The 27,254-nt window shown below is 37.9% G+C and overlaps 3 protein-coding genes across 4 annotated transcripts; all 3 read left to right on the top strand.

Moving 5' to 3' along the window:
• The first annotated feature begins 471 nt into the window (after nt 1-471).
• Nucleotides 472-1,374, top strand: LOC145140020 (uncharacterized). Its single transcript, XM_079073644.1, has one exon. The coding sequence runs from the start codon at nt 472-474 to the stop codon at nt 1,372-1,374; it is 903 nt and encodes a 300-aa protein (XP_078929770.1).
• A 690-nt stretch (nt 1,375-2,064) lies between these two features.
• Nucleotides 2,065-3,050, top strand: LOC145140019 (uncharacterized). The gene is made up of 4 exons (XM_079073643.1): nt 2,065-2,133; nt 2,217-2,369; nt 2,451-2,700; nt 2,794-3,050. The coding sequence occupies exons 1-4, from the start codon at nt 2,065-2,067 to the stop codon at nt 3,048-3,050; spliced, it is 729 nt and encodes a 242-aa protein (XP_078929769.1).
• A 5,459-nt stretch (nt 3,051-8,509) lies between these two features.
• LOC145137399 (Helicase protein with RING/U-box domain-containing protein) lies at nt 8,510-13,459 on the top strand. Of its 2 annotated transcripts, none has more exons than XM_079071526.1 (13): nt 8,510-8,651; nt 9,015-9,101; nt 9,212-10,317; nt 10,398-10,520; nt 10,604-10,888; nt 10,975-11,060; nt 11,572-11,641; nt 11,749-11,877; nt 11,954-12,184; nt 12,262-12,366; nt 12,768-12,920; nt 13,004-13,173; nt 13,251-13,459. In XM_079071526.1, exons 1-13 carry the CDS (start codon nt 8,612-8,614, stop codon nt 13,321-13,323), a joined length of 2,658 nt encoding a protein of 885 aa, XP_078927652.1. In that variant the 5' UTR covers nt 8,510-8,611; the 3' UTR covers nt 13,324-13,459. The 2 variants fall into 2 exon arrangements, with proteins under 2 accessions (XP_078927652.1, XP_078927651.1); XM_079071525.1 differs by having other exon boundaries at nt 9,194-10,317.
• Nucleotides 13,460-27,254: the final 13,795 nt, after the last annotated feature.

Here is a 27,254-nt window from a genome sequence, read left to right as displayed (position 1 = left end):
GTGAATATGTATGAAAATGAGCATAAATGTCTCCAAACAAGAAAAATCAAAGCTTGTAATTACAAGTTTCTTTCCAAACAAATACTTGAGCAGTTGGAGTCTAACCCAGAAATACCAACCAGGGCTTTAAAGGAGCAGCTAGAGAGAAAATACCAAATTCATGTTGGAATCCTAAGTCGAGTAGGACTTGGAGACCAAGTTATAACGGGACTTTAGCAAGTTGGTTTTAGAGTCCTAATACAATTCTAATTACAAGTCGGTAGATTAGAATCTATATATACATCTTGTTTAGCCATGTAGGGTTAAGAGAGAGTGTATTCACAAATTGAGTTTTGAGTTATTTTCTCATTTAATCAAAGAGATAGTTTGATTAATTGTTTGTGTTATTCATTCTTGACTTTAATTGGTATCAGAGCTTGAGTCTAGAAGCTGTGAGATCAAATTTCTTACCTGTTGACGAGCTAGGTCAACATGTCGGATACAAGGGGAGATGGAGGAACTGCGGTGAGGGTGAAGGAGATTGGATCAACCTCTGTTCAATGTCCTATGCTCACGTCGACGAATTACACGGTATGGTCAATGAGAATGAAGGTAGTATTAAATATTCATAAAGCTTGGGAGATACTTGAACCAGGAACTACAAAAAATAAAGACAAAGATGATTTAGCAATAGGTTTAATTTACCAATCGATATATGAAGATCTCATAATCCAAATCGGTGAACAAGAATATTCTAAGGGACTTTGGGACGCAATCAAATCATGGCATATGGGGGCTGATCGTGTGAAGGAGGCACGATTACATACTTTGATTTCTGATTTTGATCGATTGAAGATGACTGGGTCGGAGTCGATCGACTCTTTCACGGGAAAACTATCTGGAATCGCATCCAAGGCAGCTGCACTAGGAGAATCGATCGATGAACCAAGGATGGTGAAGAAATTCCTGAAATCGTTACCAAGGGAAAAATTCATTCATATTGTCGCCTTTTTGGAACAGGTACTAGATTTGAAATCAGTGGGGCTTGAAGACGTAGTGGGTCGATTTAAAGCCTACGAGGAAAGAATAAGAGAAGAGGATGCCGATGAGAATGATCAATCGAGAGTGCTATTTGTGAAATCGACGTCGGAAGGAGGTGGCTCGTCGTCTGGTGGGGGTAATTCGTCGGGAACGAGGGGAAAATGGAAAGGATCAAATGGATCATTCGGGTTAAATCAAGCGAATGGGTCACATGGGTCACACGGGTCGAACAAAACCAAATCAGCCCAAGGACAAAAACCCAATAATAATTCTGATTTATTTCAACCCAATTCCAACAATTGCAAAAATTGTTGTTGTTGTGACAAAAACCGGAAAAATAGGAAAAAAGACTGATCTAAGGTGATTTGTTTTCGGTGTGACAAACCGGGTCACTTTGCCTCTAAATGTCCAGAACGACTCCAAAAATTACAAGAAGGTGATTTTTCGGAACGTGACGACAACGACGAGACCGTATTTTAAATATAGATCGGGGTTGAAGAATTCTCTAAAAGGACTTAGAGTTTCGAGGGTGATTGTTGGAATCCTAAGTCGAGTAGGACTTGGAGACCAAGTTATAACGGGACTTTAGCAAGTTGGTTTTAGAGTCCTAATACAATTCTAATTACAAGTCGGTAGATTAGAATCTATATATACATCTTGTTTAGCCGTGTAGGGTTAAGAGAGAGTGTATTCACAAATTGAGTTTTGAGTTATTTTCTTATTTAATCAAAGAGATAGTTTGATTAATTGTTTGTGTTATTCATTCTTGACTTTAATTCAAATGTCGGACATGAAAGTGTTTAGGGCAAAAGCAAAAGCCCTAGAAACTATTAGGGGTGATTTTGGGGGTCAATATTCTTTATTGAGGGACTATGACTGGAGGTTCAAATTTGAAACCTAAACACAATAGTCAAGCTTCAAGTGGATAATGCTTCTAACCCTGCATCAGATACTAGGATTTTTAGACGTATATATATATATATATATATGTATGTGTGTGTGTGTGTGTCTTGGATACTGAAACAAGGTTTTGCAGCAGGGAAAATGGACTTTCTTGGACTGGATGGTGTATTCATGAAGGGTCCCTACCCTGGTATGATTCTAACGGCAGTGGTAAGTAATAGTATACACGGTTTAACTACTTAATCTTACATATGACTTGTAGATGTTAACCTAATTTGTTCTTACTGTTATAGGGATTGGATGGAAACAACTACACTTACCCAGTGGCATATGGTGTTTTAGAGTATGAGAACTACAGCTCATGGACATGGTTTCTAAAAAATCTTGGTGATGATTTGGATTTGACTACCAATTCGAACTTCACATTTATAACTGATAGGCATAAGGTAATAGTATACACAGTTTAACTACTTAACCTTTATATTATTTGTACTAATTATATAAAATTGACCGTGTTTGTGTTGTAGGGTGTTTTGCTTGCAATTGCAAAATTGTTTCCATGTGCAAAAAATAGATTTTTCCTTCGTCATGTCCATGAGAATATGAAGCGAAAGTGGAGGGGCAAGGAGTTTAAAGATTTTCTCTGGAAATGTGAAACAACATCAACTGTACAACAATTCAATCTTGCAATGGAGGAACTGAAGAAATTGAACAATGATGCATATGAATGGCTTAAAGCCATTCCACCCCAACATTGGTCCAGGTCTCACTTCACAAGTAAGTTATACATGTTAGCATTCTTCAACATTGTTGATTGTATGCATCTTAAAAGATTACTGAAAATTGTGATGCAACATTGTTATTCTACAGGAAGAGCACATTATGATGCATTGTTAAACAACCTTTGTGAGACATTGAATAGAAAACTTGTCAAGGGTCGTGACAAACCAATTATAAGTTACTTGGCATTTATTAGAGAGTACATAATGAAGAAGCTTGTTATTGTCCAAAAGACAATTGAAAAATGTTCTGACCCACTAACTCCTACAACTACCAAGACTCTAGAGAAGAGCAAAGTTGAAGCTGCAAAGTATATGGTCGTGCTTTGTGGAAATGGGAAGTATTAAGTTACAGGTGGTGAAGGTGTGGACCAATGTGTAGTTGACATAGCACAACATACATGCTCATGTAACAAGTGGGAGGTCACTGGCATGCCATGCAAGCACACAATTACAACTATATGGGATATGAGGAGAAATAATGAAAATGTTGGGATACCTGAAACATGGGTTCACCCAACATATTGGTTGAAGACATGGAAAAAGATGCATGCCTTTAAAATTGAACCAATTAATGAGAGGATGATGTGGGAAAAAAGTCCTTGTACAACAAAGTTACCACCACCAAAACATCATGTGCCTATTGGTAGGCCAAAAAAGAAAAGAAAAATATTTGTTATTGAAGATAATAGTGCTAGAGATACCAGAACAGTTAGATGTTCAATGTGTGGAAATGTTGGGCATAACGGTAGGAGTTGCAAAGGGCAGGCAGTGGGAGGATCACATGCGAGTAGTAGTGATGTGGGACAGAATGCTGGTGTGGGACAGAACTCAGGTGCTGTGAACAAGGGGAAAAGTCTGATGATTTAGTGTTTGTGTATTACTTTCATGTATTTTGGTTGGCTAATGCTTTTGATGTACTTGAAACAATGTTCTTTCATGTATTCTGGGTCTGTAATTTCAGTTTGAACTAATGTTGTGCTACTTCTTTAACTATGATGGTGATGTACTTCAAACTATGTTGACTGGATGGATGTTTGTAATGGTTTGAATGACTTAATGATTAATTAGGTTGTTGATGTATGAATGCATGTTTGTAATGGTTTGATGACTTAATGGTATGATATAAATTGTTGTTTTGGTATGAATACATGTTTGGCAATTACCAAAAAAAACACTCAATTTTCATTAACTTGCAAACTGATATATCCAACTTCAGTTTGTAAAATTAAAAGGTAAACGTATCTGATAACTTATCCTACACTTTGTACACTAGAATTGACACAATCAGAAACCAACTAATAGCATGGTTGTAAAAATCGGCCTAGGCGGCCGATTAATCGGCGCCTAGGCGCTTGGCGGCCTCCAACTGCTTACGAATAAGGGTTAGAGGGTAAAATAATCGGCCTTGGTCAAAATCGGTCAAAACCAGTCCTAATCGGACCCAAATCGGATCCAAAATCGGACCCAAAATGGGGCTCAAATGACCCACCGGCTCAAAGGAGACAGTTGGCCCAAAAGAGAGTTGAATATGGATTTCAATAAGCCTTCTACCCTTTTTATAGAATTGTTTTCCCTTTGATATTTTATCCCACCAACGATGTGGGATACTCAATTGAATAAACACAGGAACACACAAAGATTAATTTATTTGTTTCCTTTTCTTCAATCTCGACTCCGATCAGGTGATACTCGAAGACAACTCGATCAGGTAATACTCGAAGACATACTCAAGTGGAAAAAATCAAGAAGCATGGATTGAAAACAGATACTCGAGGTGAAATCAAATACTCGTTCTGAAGAGGCTTTTCGATCGGCATCGGAGGTAGTGCACTCGTTCGTTCTCATTACAGATTATCACCCCCATCAACCGTCTTCGTGTACCCTATCACCATCACTCGTTCGTTCTTGCTTCGTTTTTTTGAAATCGAGATTCTATTTGGCAGTTTCAAGATCTGTAATTGTTCTGGTGGGATCGAATCACTTATTCATTTGATTAATCTAATTTGTTTTCTTGTTTATGGATGGAATCGATGTCGACTCAAATTGTTGATGTGTTTGATTAATCTGAATCGTTTGATTAATCTGATTAGTGTTCTTGTTCTTGGTAAAATCGATTCTCTCTCAACTCAAATTGGTAAAATCTGCTTAATGGTTGTTTGATCACTGCATTGAAGGCAAACCCATAAACTCAATTCGGTATTAAAACAGATTTTAGTCTAGCCCATAATTAAACTCGATTGAAGGAAAATTTAAGTTGATACTTGATACAATGTTTGTGTAAATGGTTGTTTAATCACTGGGAATCACAATTTCAGTGATTTTGGTCATACAATGCTTAAGAGAAATTTCAATGATATGGTTGATAATAACAAGCATGCCAAGTGTTTGTGTAAATGCTTAAGAGAAATTTCATGTTATAATGTTATATTTATTAAAATTTTAATAAGTTTTTTAATTTATAATGTTATATCTATTAATGTTATATTTAATGTTATATTCTTGGGATTAATGTTATATTTATTATTTTTTTAATAATTTTTTTAATAATTAATGGTACCCGATTAATCCTCCGATTAATCTCCGCCTAGCCGATTAATCCCTTGACCCCAGTCCACCGATTAGCCTACGTCGAGCGATTTCTACAACCTTGACTAATAGCTAGATACAACTTCAGTTTCATATTTTGTTGTTCAAGCTTCATCCTAATGTTCATACAAGCACATTTCTGATCCTCCACCACCCAACCAATGAACTTGCAACCACGAGCCTGCAAAGTAAGTGTAGAAACATTTAACAATGCTAAAATTTATAGAAAATAAGAGAAATTAGGAGATTAGGTTAGATCTATCAAGAAATCGAAATTAACCGGGTTAGAATAAGCATAGTAACGTTTTCCAAGGTTTTTCTTGCTCCATGAGGTACGAATCACAACTTCAGCTCCACAATTGCATCTAATTGCCATTTTTGTTGGTTGGAGAAGGGTAATCGAAGAACGAAAGGGGGAAGAAGTAATGGGGAAGAAAACCAACGAAGATAAATGAAAGCAGGGGAGGGGCAACGACTCTAATTGGGGCACACGACTTGAAATGACGAAAATACCCCTGCATGCAAGGCACGTAGGGCACCCAAACAGAGAAAACTAACGTCTAACGACAATAGCGACTGGGTGGGTAGTATTTAAATACATGAGGGACGGTCTGAGTTGATTTTAAAAAATAGTGACTGAACGAGCAATTTGACACTTGGACCAAGGACGATTCATATAATTTACTCTAAAGTTTCTATAACTTAATAACTAAATAGTAAATTAATTATTTAAAATGAAATAAAAGAAAATGACCAAAATAATTATTTTTCAAAACTTTTTGCCATAAAACTAAAAAATAAAAATGACTCGTATAGTCTCAATTTTCATACATTACCACCGCTAAAGATTGACATCTTATGTGTCCACAAAACAATGTTGTTTTGGGAAGTTTAACTGTGAAAATCTATAGTTACCTTGTGAATGTGATGTCATCTGTAAAAATCTATCATAATTTTTTTTGTTAACGTAAGGCATTTATTGTCTTGCTATTTTTATTGTTGAAAATACATGTATTGGTTAGGTAGATTTTTGCATATTATCTTTATGAAACTCTAAATTTTTTGGCATAATTTTAAACCTTTATAAATCGTTAATACGAACTTCGTTTGGGATGAAATGTTTTTGTTTGTGTTCTGCTTAATAAAAGATATATATGGATATATCACACTCCAAATTTAGATTACGAAAATACATAATTTTTTAGTTCAAAAGTAAGCTATAAAGTAAAAATATGTAAAAAAACCAACTTTGAGGAAGATATACTTCTTAATTGCAAATCCAAACATAATTATTGTTAATAAAACATAAACTATTCGATTACATAAGAGTTAAAGGGTTAAAATGACTATCATCGGGTCTGATATTTCCGATTCAAGTGGAAGTGACAGAGGATGCACAATTGTCGTTGGGTATTCAACTTGATATACATCAAACCTCCTATAAAATTGAATCATACGGTAAAAGTCAGTGTAGGTTAAACAACATATTGCCGCAAGACCATGACTGCACGTCATACCTAGACTATGACATTTCCCACATGTGAAGTTGCAAATCTATAACATAAGTTTTCCTACAATCTGTTACTTGAAAAATGTTGGGCAACATCTTTCTTGCCTTCCGGTTGGCATCAAAAAAACCTATGCACCATCCTCTAATCTCTGCATAATATTTTGTTGTTTATATAGTATTTTACCATCCAAGTCAATGCGTTAAATATAAATCCATTGAGTGTACTCAAAGACAACCTCAATGAGAGTTGTTATCATCAAATTGCATTCATGAACTGATAACATATTAATAGAGATTTTGGAATATCAATATTGATTACATTTCAATGGATGTTCGAAAAATAAAGTCTTGTCCATTTCGCATGACTGATAATGGCAAGCCATTCACATGCAGCGGGGCGTAGTCGACGTAAATTTTCTTAAAAATCAAACATTATATGTGATTTGCAAGTTCGCCAAAACAAATGATCAAACATGGTGTTTCCACCAACTCTTGAGCCCAAAACCATCATTGCCACACTCTTACAAAAATACCCATGATATAAATCAAGAAATACTTAACCTAGGAAAAAAATTATCACATCGTCCATATTGATTTTGAATAATACTTCCCTAGTATCCCTGAAAGATTGCCTCAACCTTATTAGGAACCAGGTAAAAGAGTTGACACTATTTGTCACGATCAAACAAAATGTTATAAGCAAAGTCTAGTTATTTCCATCCAGAGCAACCACGGCCTACATAAAATCGTGTCGTGAGTCAGCAACTTAATGAGCTAGCATGCGTCGCAACAACACATGATCACGTCGCAAAGTCACCCCAAACCAACTTTTTTATTCCATAAAATCAATAAATAACATACCCGGAAAACATATGTTACAACACTCTCCCATTTAACCGGATTTTGTCCCCAAAATCCGATTTCACAAACTCCGGAGAGTATCCGCTCATCCCCGCAAATAGACCTGACAAACGTGTCGTGTCGTGTCGGGTTCATGTCGTGTCAAGACATTAAACAAGTTGAAAGTGCTTGACCCTAACCCGGCCCGTTTAATTATCGTGTCGTGCCGCATCAACCCGTTTATTTTCGTGTCGGGTTTCGGGTTAAGGTTTAGACCTTGTAAATATGTTGTGTCATGTCGGGTTTAAATATTTTAAATGTTGGAAAGTAGGAGTTGTGTAGACAAAAAGGAAAAAGTGAAACACTGAAGTTATGAGATGGAATGACAAAATTTATAGTAAGTTTAGAATGAAAAATGAAAAGAGTTAAAGTTGGGGAGCAAAACACATAGGTGGTGAGGATGACTAAAATTAAGTAACTTTGAAAATTTGAATATTACTTCTAATTATTGAGTTTGGCCCACTACAAGTCTATAACATATAATATATTTATAAAAATATGAAATTTATAATAAATTCGAGTTGAAAGTCTTGACCCTAATCCTACCCGTTTAATCATCATGTCGTGTCAACCCGTTTAAATAAATGTGTCGAAATCTCTAAGCCTAACCCATTAATTTCGTATCGGATTTTCGTGTCTAGTCATGTTTTTGCCAAATCTAGAAAAAAAAAAAAAAAAAAACTATCAACAACCGGTATTGTAATTTGTCTATATTTAATTACTATTTATTGATTTATTCCCACAGGTTAGAAAGCGTGCTATGTGGAACAGTTGCATCGCCCATACTATAAATATTAGTTTTTCCCGCGACGACTGATAACCCCTCACTCATTTCGAAGCAGAAACTCATATCCTGCCCCCTTTTCATCAATAGAAACCCTAATTCTGTTCCATTCCATTGTTACGCGTCATGAAGCTTCGTTCTCGCTCGTCTGATCCTTCTGACAAAGGTAATATGTGAATCTATCACAATGTTTTCTCGATGCTCTTGATTTGTGTATTTTTGGCTTGCTTCGCTTGTGTTTGGTTAATCTTGCTGTTTTTCACCGAATGGACTGAAGAATTGTAGGTTCTTTGTTTTTTCTGTAATTTGAGTGTTTTTCTAGTTTCCCCTAAAAAGGAAAGGAGACTTGACGTTCAGAAGTTGTTACGTAATATCTGCCATCAGTATTATACTATTATGTTATATGGCTATCTATGAATCGTATGCTGTTTTTAGTTTTATCTGTAACTTGAGAGTTGTATGACTGAAAAACTGCTCTCTGTGTTATGGTTATCTAACTGGTTTCCAACTTGATTTCATTCGATTGTAGGTAAGGGCATTATGGATCTCTCAGACAATGAGGACAATGGTCACTTGTCTTCTGAGGATTCCGATTACAACGGATCTGGTTTTGAAGGTACCTCTTGATTCCCGTAACTATTTTCCATGTCAAAGCAATTGGGGTTTTTTCTTACACACAAAGGAAAATGGTGTATTTGATCTATTTAGCTTCTTATGTGAATGTAGGTATTGAAAATGAAGAAGTGGTTCCAGATTATGTAACAGATTCTGAAGATGATAAGCCAAAGAGAAGGAAATCCGTTTCACGAAGGTGGAAGCGAAAAGCTCAGGAAAGCGAGGAACAATCAGATGAAGAAACGGTGGTTGAAGTTGATAATGTCAGTCTTGATGAAGAAGAAGATGTTGTTGAAGTCAAAAAAAGAACACACACGAAAAAGAAAAAGAAGACAAAACCAACATTATTATGGGAAATTTGGGAAGAAGAAACTGAGAAATGGCTTGACCAACATATGAATGAGGATATTGATTTAGATAATTTGAATGAAATAGTGACAGAAACTGTTGAGCCATCACCTGATTTGATTATGCCACTTTTAAGGTACCAAAAAGAATGGTTAGCATGGGGATTGAAGCAAGAAGAATCTCCTTCAAGAGGTGGGATTCTTGCTGATGAAATGGGAATGGGGAAGACTGTTCAAGCTATTGCTCTTGTACTTTCTAAACGTGCACTTTGTCACGAATTCGGTCAACAAGTTGACTTTTCAAGTGATTCTTCTTTGCCATGTGTCAAAGCAACCCTTGTGATATGCCCATTAATTGCTGTCATGCAATGGGTCAATGAAATTGATCGATTCACTTCAAAAGGAAGCAATAAGGTATTGGTGTATCATGGAGCCAATAGAGCAAAAACATTTTCTGAATTTTCTGAATATGATTTTATCATCACTACATACTCCATTGTGGAGGCTGAGTATCGGAAAAATGTGATGCCTCCAAAAGACAGATGCAAGTGGTGTGGAAAACTTTTTTATAAAAGGAAACTACAAATTCACTTAAAATACTTCTGTGGTCCCGATGCTGTTAAAACCATGAAACAGTCAAAACAGAGCAAAAAGAATGGAAAACTTGGGACAAAATTGTCATTGTCAAAGGAAGATTTATCAGATGATGAAGGTGATTATAAAAAGAAAAGTAACAAGAACAAAAAGCGCCAAAAGAAAGAGAAATTTGAAACCTTGGTTCCTTCAGAAAGTCCCTCTTGTTCTGGATATAAATCGGTTATGAAGTCTATCTTACACTCTGTTAAATGGGATCGTTTGATTTTGGATGAGGTATGTTTTTTAAAAGTTTTGAAGCTTAATAAAGACTCTTAATTGAATTTTGACATTTTTTTATATATATATATATACAGGCTCATTACATAAAAGACAGACGATGTAATACAACCCGAGCTGTTTTTGCTTTAGAATCTTCATATAAATGGGCTTTAAGTGGGACCCCTCTTCAGAATCGTGTTGGAGAACTCTACTCACTTGTAAGTAAACATATTTTTTATAAGTTAAATTTTTACAATTTTCCTTCATTCAATTCTGAATTATGATTTTTAATTTCTTATAGGTTCGTTTCTTACAAATAACTCCATATTCTTATTACCTATGTAAAGACTGTGATTGTAAAGTGCTTGATTATAGTCCAAATTCAACATGCCCAAACTGCCCTCACAAATCAGTGAGACACTTTTGTTGGTGGAATAAATATGTTGCTAATCCAATTGCAAACAGAGGGCGTAGTGATGATGGTAAAAGAGCCATGATTCTGTTGAAAGATAAGGTTTTGAAAAGTATATTGTTAAGGCGTACTAAAAAGGGTAGAGCTGCAGATCTTGCACTTCCTCCTAGAATTGTAAGTTTTTTATTTTTTTATTTTATTGAATCAAGAAAAGTAGAAAACTCATTTTATTTGGTTTTTGATTTCTAAATTATTTACAGATTACACTGAGGCGTGACTACCTTGATATTACAGAGCAAGACTATTACACTTCACTTTATAGTGAAAGTCAAGCACAGTTTAATACGTATAAATTTATAATCCTCTTTCTATCTAATTTTCTATTTCTCCAAATCATTTAGTTCACAAATTTTACTTACAAGTTACAATTATAATAAGCGCAAATTACAAATTTGGTCCCTGTGTTTTTCTTAAAATTCCAAATTTTGGATTTTTTTTCTTAAGTTTGCTTTTGATAGTATTAATAGTCCCTGTGATTTACTCAAAGTTACAAGTTAAGTCCAAATTTTGAAGCCATTTTATATGGGTCAAGAACTATATCTGCATTGAAAAGCAAACTTAAATAGTAATAAAATTTTGGACTAAACTTGCAATTTTGAGTAAGCATAGGGACCAAATGTGTAATATACTCTTATATTAATGTCATTTTGGTAATTTATGTCTTGGAATTGCCCATTTACACTTAAAGACTACTTTTTGGAGTTTTGTTAAATTTTTTTTTGTGGAACCCTAATAATTGATTTTGGTATTTTATATCTTAAAAATGTATTTTTCATAAATTTGTTTTTTATTTGCAGATATGTTGAAGCAGGAACATTGATGAACAACTATGCTCATATTTTTGACCTTTTAACACGCTTGCGACAGGTCACCATCTTAAAAATATAATTATACTGACAATTTTTTGAGTTTTTAATGTTATTCCATGTATGATACATTTAATAATAAATATATATAAAATGTTGACATTTCAGGCTGTTGATCATCCTTACCTTGTGGTGTATTCCAAGACTGCTGTTGCAAGGAGGGCAAATGAGTCAAAACCCATTGATGAACAAGAACAAGTTTGTGGTTTATGTCATGATGTGGCAGAAGACCCTGTGGTACTACTACTGCTATATATTGACTCTTTCTAGCATTTATGTAAAGTTTGTTTGCTTAAATTGAATTATTTTATAGGTGACATCATGTGAACATGTGTTTTGTAAATCATGTCTGATTGACTTTTGTGGAAGCTTTGGTCAACCATCATGTCCTTCATGTTCAAAACCACTTACAGTTGACTTCACTGCAACAAATGATCAAGATCACAAAAAGGCTAAAACAACTTTAAAAGGATTTAAGTCAACAAGTATTATCAACAGAATTCGTTTAGATGATTTCCAAACAAGCACAAAAATTGACGCCCTTGTATGTTTGTCTTTTAATATTCCATTTTTTTTTTTTTTTTTGTTAATGTGAGATCTAAAATTTACAAATTTTTTCAGAGGGAAGAAATCAGATTTATGGTAGAAAGAGATGGTTCTGCTAAAGGAATTGTGTTCAGCCAGTTCACGTCATTTCTTGATCTCATTAAATATTCTTTGGAAAAGGTAAAATTATCATTATCAAATTTATAATATTTGCAGAAATGATTCCCTACTTAATTGGAAAAATTACAGAAATAGTCCCTTTCCAATATGAAATTTACAGAATTTGTCTATGTTTCACAAAACTACAGAAATGGTCCCTGGGTTTCACAAAACTACAGAAATGGTCCCTGCTTGATTGAAAAATTACAGAAATAGCCCCTACCTAATAGGGGATTTATAGGAATGGTTTTTATTTTTCACAAAATTACAGAAATGGTCCCTGTCTAATTGTGAATTTACCAACATGGTCCCTGTGTTTCACAGAAGTTATAGAAATGGACCCTATGTATAAATTTGGAAACATAAAATGCTGAGTATTTAGATCTTTAAAAGTCAAATGTTGACCAGTGAGAATTTTGCAGAGTGGTGTGAAATGTGTTCAGTTAGACGGATCAATGAGTATGTCTGCAAGAGAAAGTGTAATTACAAGATTTACAGAGGATGGAGAGTGTAAAATCTTTTTAATGAGCTTAAAAGCGGGAGGTGTTGCTTTAAATCTTACAGTTGCCTCACATGTAAGTGTAACAACTTTTTCTATTTTTTAATATATATATATATTTAAAATAATAATAAATTTTTATTATTTAATAACTGTCAGGTGTTTTTGATGGACCCGTGGTGGAATCCTGCGGTGGAGCAGCAAGCGCAGGATAGAATCCATCGGATAGGTCAATACAAACCGATTAGGGTTGTGAGGTTTGTGATTGAGAATACAATTGAAGAGAGGATTTTGAATCTTCAAGAGAAGAAGAAATTGGTGTTTGAGGGGTAAATTTGGTTTTTCACTGGATTGTGATTTCTGGTTTTGATTTCTGGTTTAAATTTGTATTATGTTTTTTTTACAGGACTGTTGGAGGGTGTAATGAAGCTCTTGGAAGGTTGACTGAGGCTGATATGAGATTTCTTTTTGCTAACTAGTTTGATGTTTAAATGTTTTCAAGTTTGTTTACTTTTATCAATGTGTGGGCTTGTGGAATCCATCTAAGTTCTTTTGAAAATTATGTCATTGATGCCTATGATTAATAAAGATAAACAAAATATAACTTTTATAAAATATTTACAAGGTGCATTGACAAACTGATATTTTGGAAGATGTATAGAAAGAAAATGAAACATATTAAATTAACTTGGGAACCAATTTTGTGATGTGTTTGGTTTTGAGTGAAACATTTTGAGTTTTCCCATTAAGAAATAGAACTGACTTGACATATGATCAGTTGACAAAAACTTGATGCTTTTGTTTGAATCCTCTAAAACAGGAATGGAAAATTGTTTTGTTTTAGTATGAACTAGTATTTGAGTTTGTGTTTTGTTGGAGGTTGTTACGTGTTTTTTTGATGCGTATTAGGCATAAAAATTGATTAAGCCAGTACAACATATCACAACTTCCTAGAACACTAAAAGTTTAAAAGAAATGAGTTTTAGGTGATTTATCGAAAGTTAAGAAGAGTTTAGAGACTTCTTTTTGTAAGTTGTATGGATTTTGAATAATCCATAAAAATATAGAACCATTACATAGACTAAAATACAATTGTATAAAAGCAAAATCTAAAAATGACAATAACCAAAACGCAAGGACTAAAGTTCTACAAAAGGAAGTGCGCCATCATTTCAACCTACATTAAAAAAACTTGTAAATATACATAAAATTTATATTGAAACATAAATAAACTTGAATTTATACTATACATAAAAAAACGACACATACATGAAAACAACAAATAATAAAATTAGTTTTTTTTTTTAATTAACGAACACAAAGAAAACCAGATTATATATACTACGGGAATAAACATGAAAGTTTAGAAAATGAAGATGATAAGAGTGATATTTTACAAAGTTCAAAGTTAAAGGGTTAAAATAACATTTAAAAAATAGAGTTGTGGAAAATGTATTTTCAAAAAAGTTCAGAAAATGAAGGGGTAAATATGATATTTTACAGGATAAAAGGGTTGCAGGTAACAAATGATACAAACTTGAAGATTGAATATGTAATGATGTAATATGAAGTGTGCATTATCCACATATACAATGTGCTTTATGAAATTCACTTTACCTACAGTAAAAGTCATTCACTTTAGCTACAATAAAAGTCATTCACATACCAAACTTTATAGTTTAGTTATATTTATAATACTCTGTTAAAATCGGAAAACCGATAGCTCATGTTAGAAGAGTTGAGTCTATCAATGTTGACAATATAAGTAGAAGTGGACAACCAGGAAGATATCGTGAAGTTAGACTTGAAGATGTTAATCCTTGCTAAGAACATAACTTTAAGAGAGAATTAAGAAAGAATGAGGGTAGTTGAGTAGTATATAACTAGGATAGAGACTAACTTCATTTATTCTTGTGTACCCCTTTCCTTACTATGACCTCCTTAGAAGAGAGTTAAGACATAATGATGGTAGTTGAGTAGTACTAGCTTCATTTATTGTTGTGTCCGTACCACTAATGTACCACTCATGTACAACTAAGGTTCACCTTTTTTACTTTTGCCTTTTTGATATTGTTAGCATATACTATTATTTTTTTGTATATGATTTTTGTCTTAGTATATGATTTGTGTATCAATTCAATATTTACTTTGTTCTATATTTTAGGCCCAACTTTATTCCATCTATCATTTTCCTTTAGCTACATACTATTATTTATCTTTATCTTAAAACTAATGTTTTAAAATACAAGAATTTTTTAAGGAGTGTATGTCAGGACAAATAGGGATGTCAACGGGGGCAAACGAGACAGGGATGCATTCCTCGCCTCCACCCCCGAAATTTTCTCATTTCCCCGCCTCCGCCACCGAAATTTCCAGCCTCCCCACCCCGACCCGCCTCCGAATTCCTGGATTACCCTCGCCCACAATCCCCATTTTCCCGCCCCTGATTGATTTTGAGATATTTTTTTATTGGGATAAAAGAAGTTGTTTTTTGGGCTTAAAGAAACTATTTTTTTTTGGGTTAAAAATAGTTATTTATAAGGATGGTGCTATGCTTTAGTGATATGTTAGATTGATATCCTGGTATATAGGATGATGTTATGTTTTGGTGATCTGTTAGATCTATTTGAATGGCTATAGACTGTTATATGATTATCTGTTATATGTGCACATGTTTGGTTGGTGACTGAGGCTTCACTGCTTTGTGCGTAAGCCAACCGGCCGGGGCATTCCAACCCGATGGTTGAATGGGCTCGAGGGTATTCCATCCCGAGGATGATTGGACCCATAGTATGTTGGCATTCCAACCCGATGGTTGAGGGCCTAGGATATTCCAACCTGATGGTTGATTGGACCCATAGTATGTTGGCATTCCAACCCGATGGTTGATTGGACTCATAGTATGCTGTTATTGTATATGCGTTATTTGTTTGTGTGTTGGTACCTTGGGGGCAACTCACTAAGCTTTGATCTTACAGTTTTGGGTTATGTTTTAGGTACCTCAGATGATTGTGGGAAGGTGAATGCGTGATTGTGCACCTCCTCGTGTTTTGGATTTATGATTTTCGGGAAAACTCTGATATTAAACATGTTTTGAAAACTAAATTGTAAACAATGATGATTTGTGGATTGATTTTAAAAGTTTAAATATTTCATGAATTTTGTGGATGTTACAAGTTGGTATCAGAGCCTTGGTTTGAGTGAATTGGAGGAACACTCGTATGAATCCAGTCTGAAACTAAGGAAAAAGGTTTTAAAACAAAATTTTAAATGGTTTTCAAAATAATAAAGGAGGATGCAAGGTGTACGATCAGCCGAAGCCAATAAGTAGACCCCAAATTATCACACAGTTAATTGAGATTATGTTATGATATGTTAGAACAACTTGCTAGTAATAGGACAAGGATCTTCAGGAATTGCATGATAGAATTGCCTGATATATGATGCCTTATCTGTTCTAGAGTACTTGATTGATTTTTATATGACTCTTTCACGTGTGAAGTAGCTATTGAGTGAATACACTAAGTCACATGCTACATGGTTTAGATGATCTTAAGATAAGGGATTTGGTCCTGCTGTGCAGCTCTTTTCTGAGTCCAACCGTTGTAGGATTGAATCTTTTAGTCTAAGATTGTTTAAACTATGTGGCATGTAATTGTAGTCATGTAATAGTTATCTGACACCGATGGAGGGTCGTGTGGCAGTTAGTGGTAGAATGAGTTGTGTGGGGTTAGTCGGCCAGTTTCGAGATGTGTACCCTTCCTCTAGGGTGTGAGGATTTCGTATGTGCACATGCTAGAATGTATTGTTAGGGTTGTCGTGATGATCCTTGAGACAAATACGTGTAGGTGTGGAAGGTAGTATGGGCCCGTACTACTGAAAGCACATGACCCGTATGCGTAACAAGGAAGTCACAACCCCTAGGACTTTGTTGGGAGTTGGTTCCCCTGCTGATATGTGTGTTATCTGATATCTCCTTGGTATATTTTCAATATGGTGACTACGAGATGATTGGAGGTTGGATCTGGGTCGGGATCGGGAGCTAGCAGTCAAGGTTGGCCAGCAGTGACAGAGGATCGTATCAGAGAGATTATCCATGAAGAGGTTGTGTCTATTGTCTGGGGGCAGATACCGGATATTTTTGGATCTCTCAAGACCACGATGATGGAGTTCTTTGATGACAGATACACAGCCATTGCTGAGACTGTTGCTGCTGTAGCCTCCACAGCCATTGCAACTGCATGGGTCGGTACAAGTTGATTTTTTCAGTATCGATACTTCGATAATATGAAGCCCCCGACTTTTGATGGAGTTCAGGACCCGATCATAGCCATGAGGTGGCTGTCTGATGTTGAGGGGTGCTTCTTCACATGCTCTTGCCCAACTGACCAGAAGGTCAGGTGCACTCTGAACCTTCTGAGGTCCGGAGCAAAGGTTTGATGGAGACTTGCTACTAGTTCGTTTTCTTATGAGCAGAGAGCTACTGTGTCATCGAAGCAGTTCTCGGATATGTTCCGCTCCAGATATGTGTTGTTGGTGAGCATGAGAGGTTGGCCCTGGAGTACCTAGATTTGAGGCAGAGTACAGAGTCGGTGACAGAGATTACCAAGATGTTCACGGAGAGGGCCGTGTTTTGTCCTGAGTTTTCTGGCTCTAAGCAGGCTCAAATGACCCATTACTTGAGCATGCTCAAGATGAAGATCAGACAGTTCGTATCCACCATGCGCTGCCGTTCTTTGTTGGAGTTGCAGGAGGCTGCCAGACGGCGTGATATTGAGATTGAGTTGCAGACGAGGGAGCAGAGACTGGCCCCGGCGCAGTCGCCGAAGCGGTTTAGGACCGCTGATTCTAGGTCGGGGAGTCAGAGGGGCCGCACTTGTGGGAAGTGCGGTAAGGTGCATGATGGAACTTGTCGATCTTCTTCGGGGTGCCACAAATGTGGCAAGTAGGATCACATTGCAAGGGACTGCCGAAAACCGACTCCAGCTCCTGGCATCAGGCTTTGTTATCATTGCGATCGGTGGGCCATATGAAAGCCTTGTGTCCCTTGCTTGCTGCCAGGAAGGCGCAGGCTCCAACACCGACTACTTTGAGAATCACTGATGGGAGTCAGGGAAGGGTGGAGCCCCCGAGGGCTCGAGGTCGCGCTTTCCAGCTCACCGCGAAGGAGGCCAGAGCAGCTCCAGATGTTGTGACTAAGGGTGAAAGTGGGTCCAAACCCAAACCGCATGGACCCGGACCAGGAAAACACAGAACCGGTTAACGGGATTTTGTAGAACCGGAAACCCAGAAACATCAAAGTGGGTAGGTTGGAACCGGATAAAGTGGGTTTAGAACCGGAAAAACCAGAATTTTTGGGTAATTAATTACTACTTAGTGGGTTGAACTTTGAAAATTTTCATATTGATATCCCGACTTTGGGGGACTGTAACTCATTGAATAGGAAACCAAAATTGACAAAATTATAGTCTAAACTCATGTACTAAATCTAAACTACACTCTGGAAAAAACTGCATGTCAATCTGACTTTAAACGAATGAGATATGCATGTGTTAACATTTTCACAGAATACAAAATACAAAAGCAAATAGTTGAAAAGTTGAAAATTTTCTGTTTTGATATCCGGACTTTGGGGGATTGTAAATCATTGAATATTAAACCAAAAATGACAAAATTATAGTCTAAGCTCATGTACAAACTCTAAACTACAAGTTGGAAAAAACCACATGTCAATCCGACTTCAAACGAATTAGATATGCATGTTTTAATACTTTCACAGAATACAAAAAAACTGAAAAACTAAAAACTTTCAGCTTTGATATCTCGAATTTGGGGCACTGTAAGTCAATGAATATAAAACTGAAAATGGCAAATTTATAGTCTAAAATCATGTACAAACTCTAAACTACACGTTGGAAAAAACCGCATGTCAATCGGAGTTGAAACAAATGAGATATGCATCTTTTAAACGTTTCACAAAAACTGGTTCCGAGCCTAAATGTAACATCCCAAATTTCAAGACCAAAAATTCCATTTTTGATATAACAATTTGGAAAATATTTATAAGAAAAAATAATTGAGTCATATCATTTCATAAAACCATAATCTCATGTCTCAAAATCATGTTGTAAAAATAGTAACAATGTCATAGTACAATCCCAAGAAATCTCATAGTGCAGAAATCCTGCGTGTATGTGATGTGCAGCTACCGCGCCGGCTCCTTCCCCTTCGCTGAAGAGGTACCTGAAACAAAACTGAAAACTGTAAGCACGAAGCTTAGTGAGTTCCCCCATCATACCACATACCATACAATCACGTAGCATACATACTGCCAGTCAATTCTGGGGTGCCCGACCTACCCGGTCCGACCATTCTGGGGTGCCGACCTACCCTGTCAAGCAGTTCTAGGATGCTGACCTACCCAGGTCAAGCCATTCTGGGGTGCTGACCTACCCATGTCAAGCCATTCTGGGGTGCTAACCTACCCTTCGGTCCTAACAACCGAACTCCGGGGACTATTTCACCCCTACTACTACTAACACACATATCATAACATAATCATACTGTCAGGCATATCTGGGGTGCCCGAACTACCCTTCGGTCCTAACAACCGAACTTGGGGACTATTCCCCTCCTACTACCACTATCACATATAACATATCATGCTAGCACATAAACATATCAGGTAGTAGCAACCTAGATGAATATCACAAAGACAATCATCTAACATACAACTCGTACTAGTGGGCCGACATTGTGGCCGTAGACCCACCGCTACTGGAAGGTAACTCACCTCGATGTCGTGTAGTATCTTCACGGTCCTCGGCACGGGAATCGACTTGTTTCTACTCCCCAAACCCTACACAACAACCTTTTCCGATTACGATTGCATACTCGTAACCCTTACAAGGGTCAATCCAAATCCAAGTCAAAGTCAAGGTCAAACCCTGGTCAAAGTCAACATCCAGTTGACTTGACTCGCCGAGTTGGTCCACCAACTCGTCAAGTCCCTACCCTTTCAAAATGATACAACCCCCGACTCTACTCGTCGAGTCTAGCAAGAACTCGACGAGTTCACCTTCAACCATAGCATCGGGACCATCTTCAACCGACTCACCGAGTTCATTCTTGAACTCGTCTCATCTTCGTCTTATGAATATGTCCAGTCTATGACTCGTCGAGTTCTATGAACAACTCGTCGAGTCCGTCTTCATGAGTTGGGAGATTGCCTTGGACTCGCCGAGTCTGTTCATACACTCGCCGAGTCGTATGATTTCCAATTCCAAAACAAACCCCTAGCAGGCTGAGTGTTCCTTCCACTCAACCAAAACCATTTCCAGAAGTCGTTTTGGGGAAAAAGCGTCCCGACTCGCCGAGTCACCCAAGTGACTCGCCGAGTCCTTCTTTGTCCAAAACTGTACAACCGATTATAATAGGTCTTAACGCGTCAAAACCATAGATTTGGCCTCCTAGGGTCCATTTTATACGTAAAGCTTCAAACTTGATGTATATGCATGGGGCCTTTGGTTCAAAAAGCCATGAAAAGGAGGTTTACAAGATGCATGGGGTGTTTATGGCAACAAAGTTGACACCTTTATGCCGTAAAGACCTCCAATAGCCCCAGATCCGAAGTGCAACTCTAAGCATATCCACAAAATCTGATTTTTTGCTTCTCTATACTCATAAAAAGGGTAGAAATAGCCCCAAATCAAAATCTAAGAGATAAATGGTCAAGGTTCCAGCTTTTTACCTTAAATGAGCTTAGAATGAAGTAAAACTTCTGGATCTCCTTGCTTCTACTTGAACTCCCAAGCTCCCTTCTTTTCTCCAACTTCAAACACACACAAAAATGCACAAAAATGGCTTGAGAGCACTCAAACAAGGCTAGAGTTTCATTTTAAGGTCTTCTGGAAGTGTGAGGGACGATGGAGGCTGATATGGGAGGAGATAAGTTGTTTAAATAGGGTGCAAACCCTAAATATTAGGGTTTTGTCCAGACAGCTCCTACTCGTCGAGTCGGTCTCCCGACTCGTCGAGTAGGTCACTTAAACCTCCGATCAAAAGTCGAGTCTACTCGACGATTTGGGCCTCCAACTCGCCGAGTCCCAGAGTGAATTGCAACATTTCTTGAATTTAAATACGTACTAGGAATCGGGTGCTACACTAAAAGTGGTTCCGATTCCTAACACCGGTTCCGGTTTTTAGACCCGGTTTACCCGGACCCGATGGACCCAAAACCGGATTACCCGGAACCCGGATAAAGACAATTTTTAAACCCGGAACCGGAACCGGTTCTATATATTCCGTTTCTAACGGTTCCGATTCCGGTTTTCCGGTTCTAAATCTCATCCCTAGTTGTGACTCGTATGTTTCTATCCATTATCTTGTTGATTATGTTTTGTGTTATGCTTATATATGTGCCTCTGTTAGGTACATTCCTAGTAAAATCTTTGCCTGCTCTTGTGTTGTTTGACTCGGGTGCGAGTCGGTCCTTTGTATCTCGTTCGTTCAGTAGGGGGTTTGATATGCCTATTGGGGAGTTAGAGTGTCCGTTGCGGGTTTCTATCGTCAACGAACACGGGGTTTATGCGTCATCAGTGTATCAAGGTTGTGTAATGGAGATCTTCGTGGGTGCCTTATTCGATCGATCTGATCCCTATTCCCATGGGGTATGTTTGCGTGATTGTGGGTATGGATTGGCTGAGCCGGTTCGGGGCTATGATTGATTGTGAGGGCTAGCGCATGGTAGTTTGAACCCGAAGTGGGGGAGAACTAGTTATCTATGGAGAGGGCACCGGGATGGGTTTAGGGTTTTGTTCAGCATCCAGGGATCGACAGTATATTCAACATGGGTGTGTGGGCTACTTTATGTAGTGGAAAAACGAGTTCGGGATCAAGCTTCAGTTACAGAGGTACCGGTTGTCAGGGAGTTTGCAGATGTGTTTCCGGAGGAGTTGCCCGGTGTGGCTCCCGAGAGGCAGGTTGGGTTTAGGATTGACCTTGTGCCAGGTGCGACCCCGATCACCAAGGCGCCGTACCGCTTGGCACCGCCTGAGATGTAGGAGTTGTCATCTCAGCTGCAGGAGCTGCTAGGCAAGCAGTTCATCAGACCGAGCAGTTCTGTGTGGGGAGCGCCGATATTGTTCGTCAAGAAGAATGATGGTTCACACCGGATGTGCATTGATTACTGGGAGTTGAACAAGTTAACGGTGAAGAACCGTTATCCCCTTCCGCGGATTGATGACCTCTTCGATCAGTTGCAGGGTGCATCTTGGTTCTCTAAGATAGATCTGAGGTATGGGTATCATCAGGTTAGAGTAAGATAGGAGGACGTAGAGAAGACCGCGTTCTGGACTCGTTATGGGCATTACGAGTTCGTGGTAATGCCATTTGGGCTCACCAATGCGCCTGCGATGTTCATGGATTTGATGAATCGAGTATGCAAGTCGATGCCCGACCGTTCTGTAATTTTGTTTATTGATGATATCTTGGTGTATTCCAAGACCAGAGAGCAGCATGCATGGCATCTTCGCGAGCTTCTAGGGGTTTTGAGGCGAGAACGGCTTTATGCTAAGTTCTCGAAGTGTGAGTTTTGGTTACAAGAGGTCCAATACCTTGGGCACCTCATTAACCAGGATGTGATTTTGGTCGATCCGGCCAAGATCGAGGCCGTGATGCAGTGGGAGGTTCTGAAATCTCCCTCATATATCAGGAGTTTCTTGGGTTTGGCAGGGTACTATCGGAGATTTATTCAGGATTTCTACAAGATTGTGGCACCCCTCACTCGTCTGACGAGGAAGGGGGTGGATTTCCAATGGGGCCCTGAGCAGCAGTCAACATTTGAGACTCTTCGGCAGAGATTATGCGAGGCCCCGTTATTGACCCTTCCGAAGGGGACTAAGGACTTTGTGGTGTTCTGTGATGCATCCATCACCGGTTTGGGGGCAATCCTCATGTAGTGGGGACGTGTGATTTCTTATGCTTCGCGGCAGCTGAAGCCGCACGAGACGCGATATCCCACTCATGACCTAGAGTTGGGGGCAATGGTTTTTGCCCTCAAGATTTAGAGAAACTATCTATATGGGGTCCGTTGTACTATCTACACATATCATAAGAGTCTGAGGCATAATATGAATCAGCCAAACCTGAACATGAGGCAGAACAGGTGGCTAGATGTAGTCAAGGATTATGACTGCAAGATCATTTACCGTCCGGGTAAAGCGAATGTAGTGGCTGATGCTTTGAGCCGCAAGTCGGCTGGGTCTTTAGTTGGGGTGTCGTGTATGAGGATATCAGTGGATTCCTCACTTTTGGGATTGATCAGGGAGGCTCAGGCCGATGGTGTTCGGGAAGAGAATTGGAAGAAAGAGAGGATCAGGGGTGAGATTTTCAGATTTGTCTCGTATAGTCGAGGGTTGTTGACCCGATGTGGTCGGGTATGGTTTCCGATGTTTGGCGGGATCAGATAGATTGTGTTGGAGGAGGCTCATAAGTCTCGTTTTTCTATTCATCCGGGGGCCACCAAGATGTATCGGGATTTGAGATTGAGCTATTGGTGGCCGTCTATGATGAGAGAGATAGCATGGTATGTTGAGAGATGCATGACCTGTAGGATGGTCAAGGCTGAGCATCAAAGGCCGGATGGCAAGCTACAACCTCTATAGGTTCCCATATGGAAATGGGAGCAGATTTTGATGGATTTTATCACCAAGGTGCCGAAGACGGCAAAAAGTTTTGATGCTATCTGGTTTATCGTGGATTGATTGACCAAGAGTGCCCACTTTCTGGTGATTCGGGAGAGTTCTTCGACCGAGAAGTTGGCCGATGTGTATGTTTGCAAGATCGTTGCTCGCCATGGGGTTCCCGTCTCCATTGTTTCTAATCGTGATGTTCAGTTCACCTCTCGTTTTTGGCTTCCACGAGGAACTGGGCACAAGGTTGCACTTCAGCACTACTTATCATCCGCAGACCGACGTCCAGAGTGAGCGGACGATACATACCCTTGAGGATATGTTGCGGGCCTGTGTTATCGATTTCGGTGGGAGCTGGGACTCCTACCTACCTCTTGCGGAGTTTTCCTACAACAATAGTTATCACTCCAGCATTGGTTCTCCGCCCTTCGAGCTCTTGTATGGGCGGAGATGTCGTACCATGGTTTGTTGGGTTGGGGTTGGTCACAGGGTTATGGGGCGGACCGAAGTGGTCATTCAGACTACAGAGGTGATTCAGCAGATCAGGCAGAGAATGAAGACCGCTCAGAGTCGGCAGAAGAGCTATGACGACCGACGTCGACCCGAGTTGGAGTTTCAGGTCAACGACATGGTATTACTGAAGGTCTCACCTTGGAAAGGTGTGATACGCTTCAGGAAGAGGGAAAAGTAGGGGCCCCAGTATATTGGGCCTTTTCGGGTGATTTCCAGGGTTGGCAAGGTTGCTTACATATTGGATCTTCCTGGGGAGCTCAGTCAGATTCACATCACTTTCCATGTTTCGTAGCTGCGAAAGTGCGTATTGGATAAGGATGCAGTGGTTTCCTTGGATGACATTCAGGTCGATGAGCACCTGAACTATGTTGAGAGGTCGGTAGCTATCTTGGAAAGGAAGGTAAAGGTTTTGCGTAGCAAGGAAGTACCTTTGGTAAAGGTACAAAGGCAACACCGAAGGGGCTCCTAGTGGACCTGGGAGCCGGAGGCCGAGATGCGGGAGCATTATCCAGATTTGTTTGCCGCAACAGACTTCAAGGACGAAGTCTAGTTCAAGTGGGGGAGAATTGTAACATCCCGTTGTTCAGGTACTTCTAAATTCATCCCTATAATTCTATTTCATGTCAAATTGGTCCCTAAGTCCAAGAAATATGCTTTGAAGCCTTAGTGACAATTTCGTAATTTGGGCAGGAAGAGCACGCCAAGCGTACATGTGTGTACGTTGAGCGTACTAGTAATGTCATGAGGAAACCCTAATTTTTAGGGTTTGGGTGGTATTTAAGCAACATTATGGTTCATTTCTGAGCACATTTTCAGCCTCCACATCCTTTGAGACGTTTTTGCAAACCGTAGCCCCCTTAGTGTGTGTTTTGAGCTCAAGAGTGTGTTTTTGGTGTGTTAAAGGAAGAGAAAGTTGCATCAAGGAGCCTTGAAGTGGAAGCAAGCTTGTGGATCTGGGATCTTAGCCTTCTTGAGAAGCTCTAGAAGGTATAAATTATATACCTTGATGTCTTGGATGTTAGATCCCATTTTTGGGTGTTTTATGTTGCTTTTCTTGTCTCAAAGGTCCCATATTGTGCATGGTTGGTTATTGTTGTTTTGAGCTGTCCTTCCAGACCCTAGGAGGGGTCCTAAGCCATAAAAATGAGGTCCCAATTACTAGAATTGTTTCATGCATCTTGTAGAAGGTATTAATGGATTAAGACCTTGTGTTAAGCACTTTGTAGACTTGTAAAGTCATAAAGTTGGAAACTTTATGAATCTAGGATGCATTTGGACCGTAGATATGAAGTTTGGGCTTGAGTGCTTAATCCATTAAGCACTTAATGAACTTTTTGGGGTTGTTAGGTTATGCCCTGCGCAAGTGGGAGTACGCCCTGCGTACTCGGTCAACCACCCCAATGGTGGTCAATGCAAGGCTTCGCGTACGCTAAGCGTACCTCCGGAGTACGCCCCGCGTACTCGCTGTCACACCCCGATCCTTGTCGGAATCGATCGAGGCGTGATATATTGTTCAAAGTCTCATGACAACTATGTTATAATATGATTAGATTCAATTAAGTATTAAGTATGCAAACAAGATCCACAACATACAAATACAAATCCAAATATGAACAACATTTATTACATCAAATTTAAATAGTCTTGTGGATTTCTAAGGCACAACCTATTTTTCATCAACTTCATTCTTCAAATCTGCATCATGGGTAAAAACAGGTCAACTACGAGAGTTGGTGAGTAATCTAATTTTAGTAGAGAAAATTGTGAAGTTGAAACCTTTATAATTGGAAATTTGTTTTCTTTTGAAGTCGGCAAACAATTGTATTTGAGATAACGGTTTATAAATCAAAAATTGATTAACAAATGATAACAACAACAATAAGTCCTCACCCTATATATACATATGTATATATATATAAATATATATAGGATGGAGCATCTAATCATCATACACACTCAACCACGTGCGATCAATCACCTTAGCGTCCCAAGGCGGGGTGGTCAACCCAATAGCGCTATTATTGTCCATAACGTACCTCAAGAATACGGGCATAGTCATGGAGATTAGACTAAAAATGGTAATTCACTACAAGTACATGTAGCGTAAACAAACAATAGTTATACAATTAATGACTCACGTATAAATGTCCCAACAATGTCTCAATTGTGATAAAACAATAAAATGAAGTTGGAACATATTAGAACCACATGATACACCCCAAAAGTATTGAAAATTATAAAATATGGGGTAGATTACTCACATTAGTCCCAAAACGAAATGCGTGTGTCGTACGATAGACGATTCGGGTCAAAATGACGTAGAACCTAATATAATTAATAGTTTTGGTTTAGGAACTGCTAAACGAGAATGGAGTATTAATACAAATAATTAGACACATATTCTTATATTAGATGAATTAACAATAATTCATTTTGATTATAATATTAAGGTATTTATTTGTTAAATGAATTTTAAATTGAATTACTTACTTTGCATAATTAATTTATATTTTCAATTTAGGCCAGATTTTAATAATTTCTTATTAAAATAATAACTTGCCCAATTATAATTATTTACAGATTTTAACAATTATTTATATGAAATAATCATTAAAATGCATTTTTACATGCTTAAATACTTAGGAAAATAGTTTTAAATAGTAAACAGTATTGAAAAATTATGAAATTATTAGGAAATCATTATTTCATACAATATGAATTACTGTAAAATTTGTATATTTTTCTGAACTGTTTTAGTATTTATTTAATATTTTAATGATTAAACAACACAAAATTCGGGAAAAATAGTAAATGATTCTCAAAAAATCTGTAAAATTAACCATAGTTTTATAACATGATGTAGAGCTCAGTGTATAAGTTTCAGATATTTGTGACTATGGGAAGTAGTTTTTATATATTTCATTATTAATTAATCAATAAAATCATAAATAATAGTAAAAAGTAATATAAATGCATGAAACTTCATATATCATGTTTAATCAGTATACAGGTCATCCCAGAATTTTCTCAGAATTTATTGAATGCAAAAAGTATTTTATGTGAATTATTGCCCTACTTTATTGCAATAATTATAGTAATTCAATAAAAATAAATTATTTTCTGAAAATTTCCAGAACTTCTTATTTTATTGATGGGATTCAGAGAAAAATCAGGTTTATGCATAAAATGAGTTTTAGATATTTTGG

This window comes from Lactuca virosa, chromosome 9 (assembly GCF_052849685.1).
Source record: "Lactuca virosa cultivar CGN04683 chromosome 9, Lactuca_virosa_CGN04683_v6, whole genome shotgun sequence".
In the NCBI taxonomy this organism is placed as follows: domain Eukaryota; kingdom Viridiplantae; phylum Streptophyta; class Magnoliopsida; order Asterales; family Asteraceae; genus Lactuca; species Lactuca virosa.
This window is presented reverse-complemented; position numbering and strand designations above follow the sequence as displayed.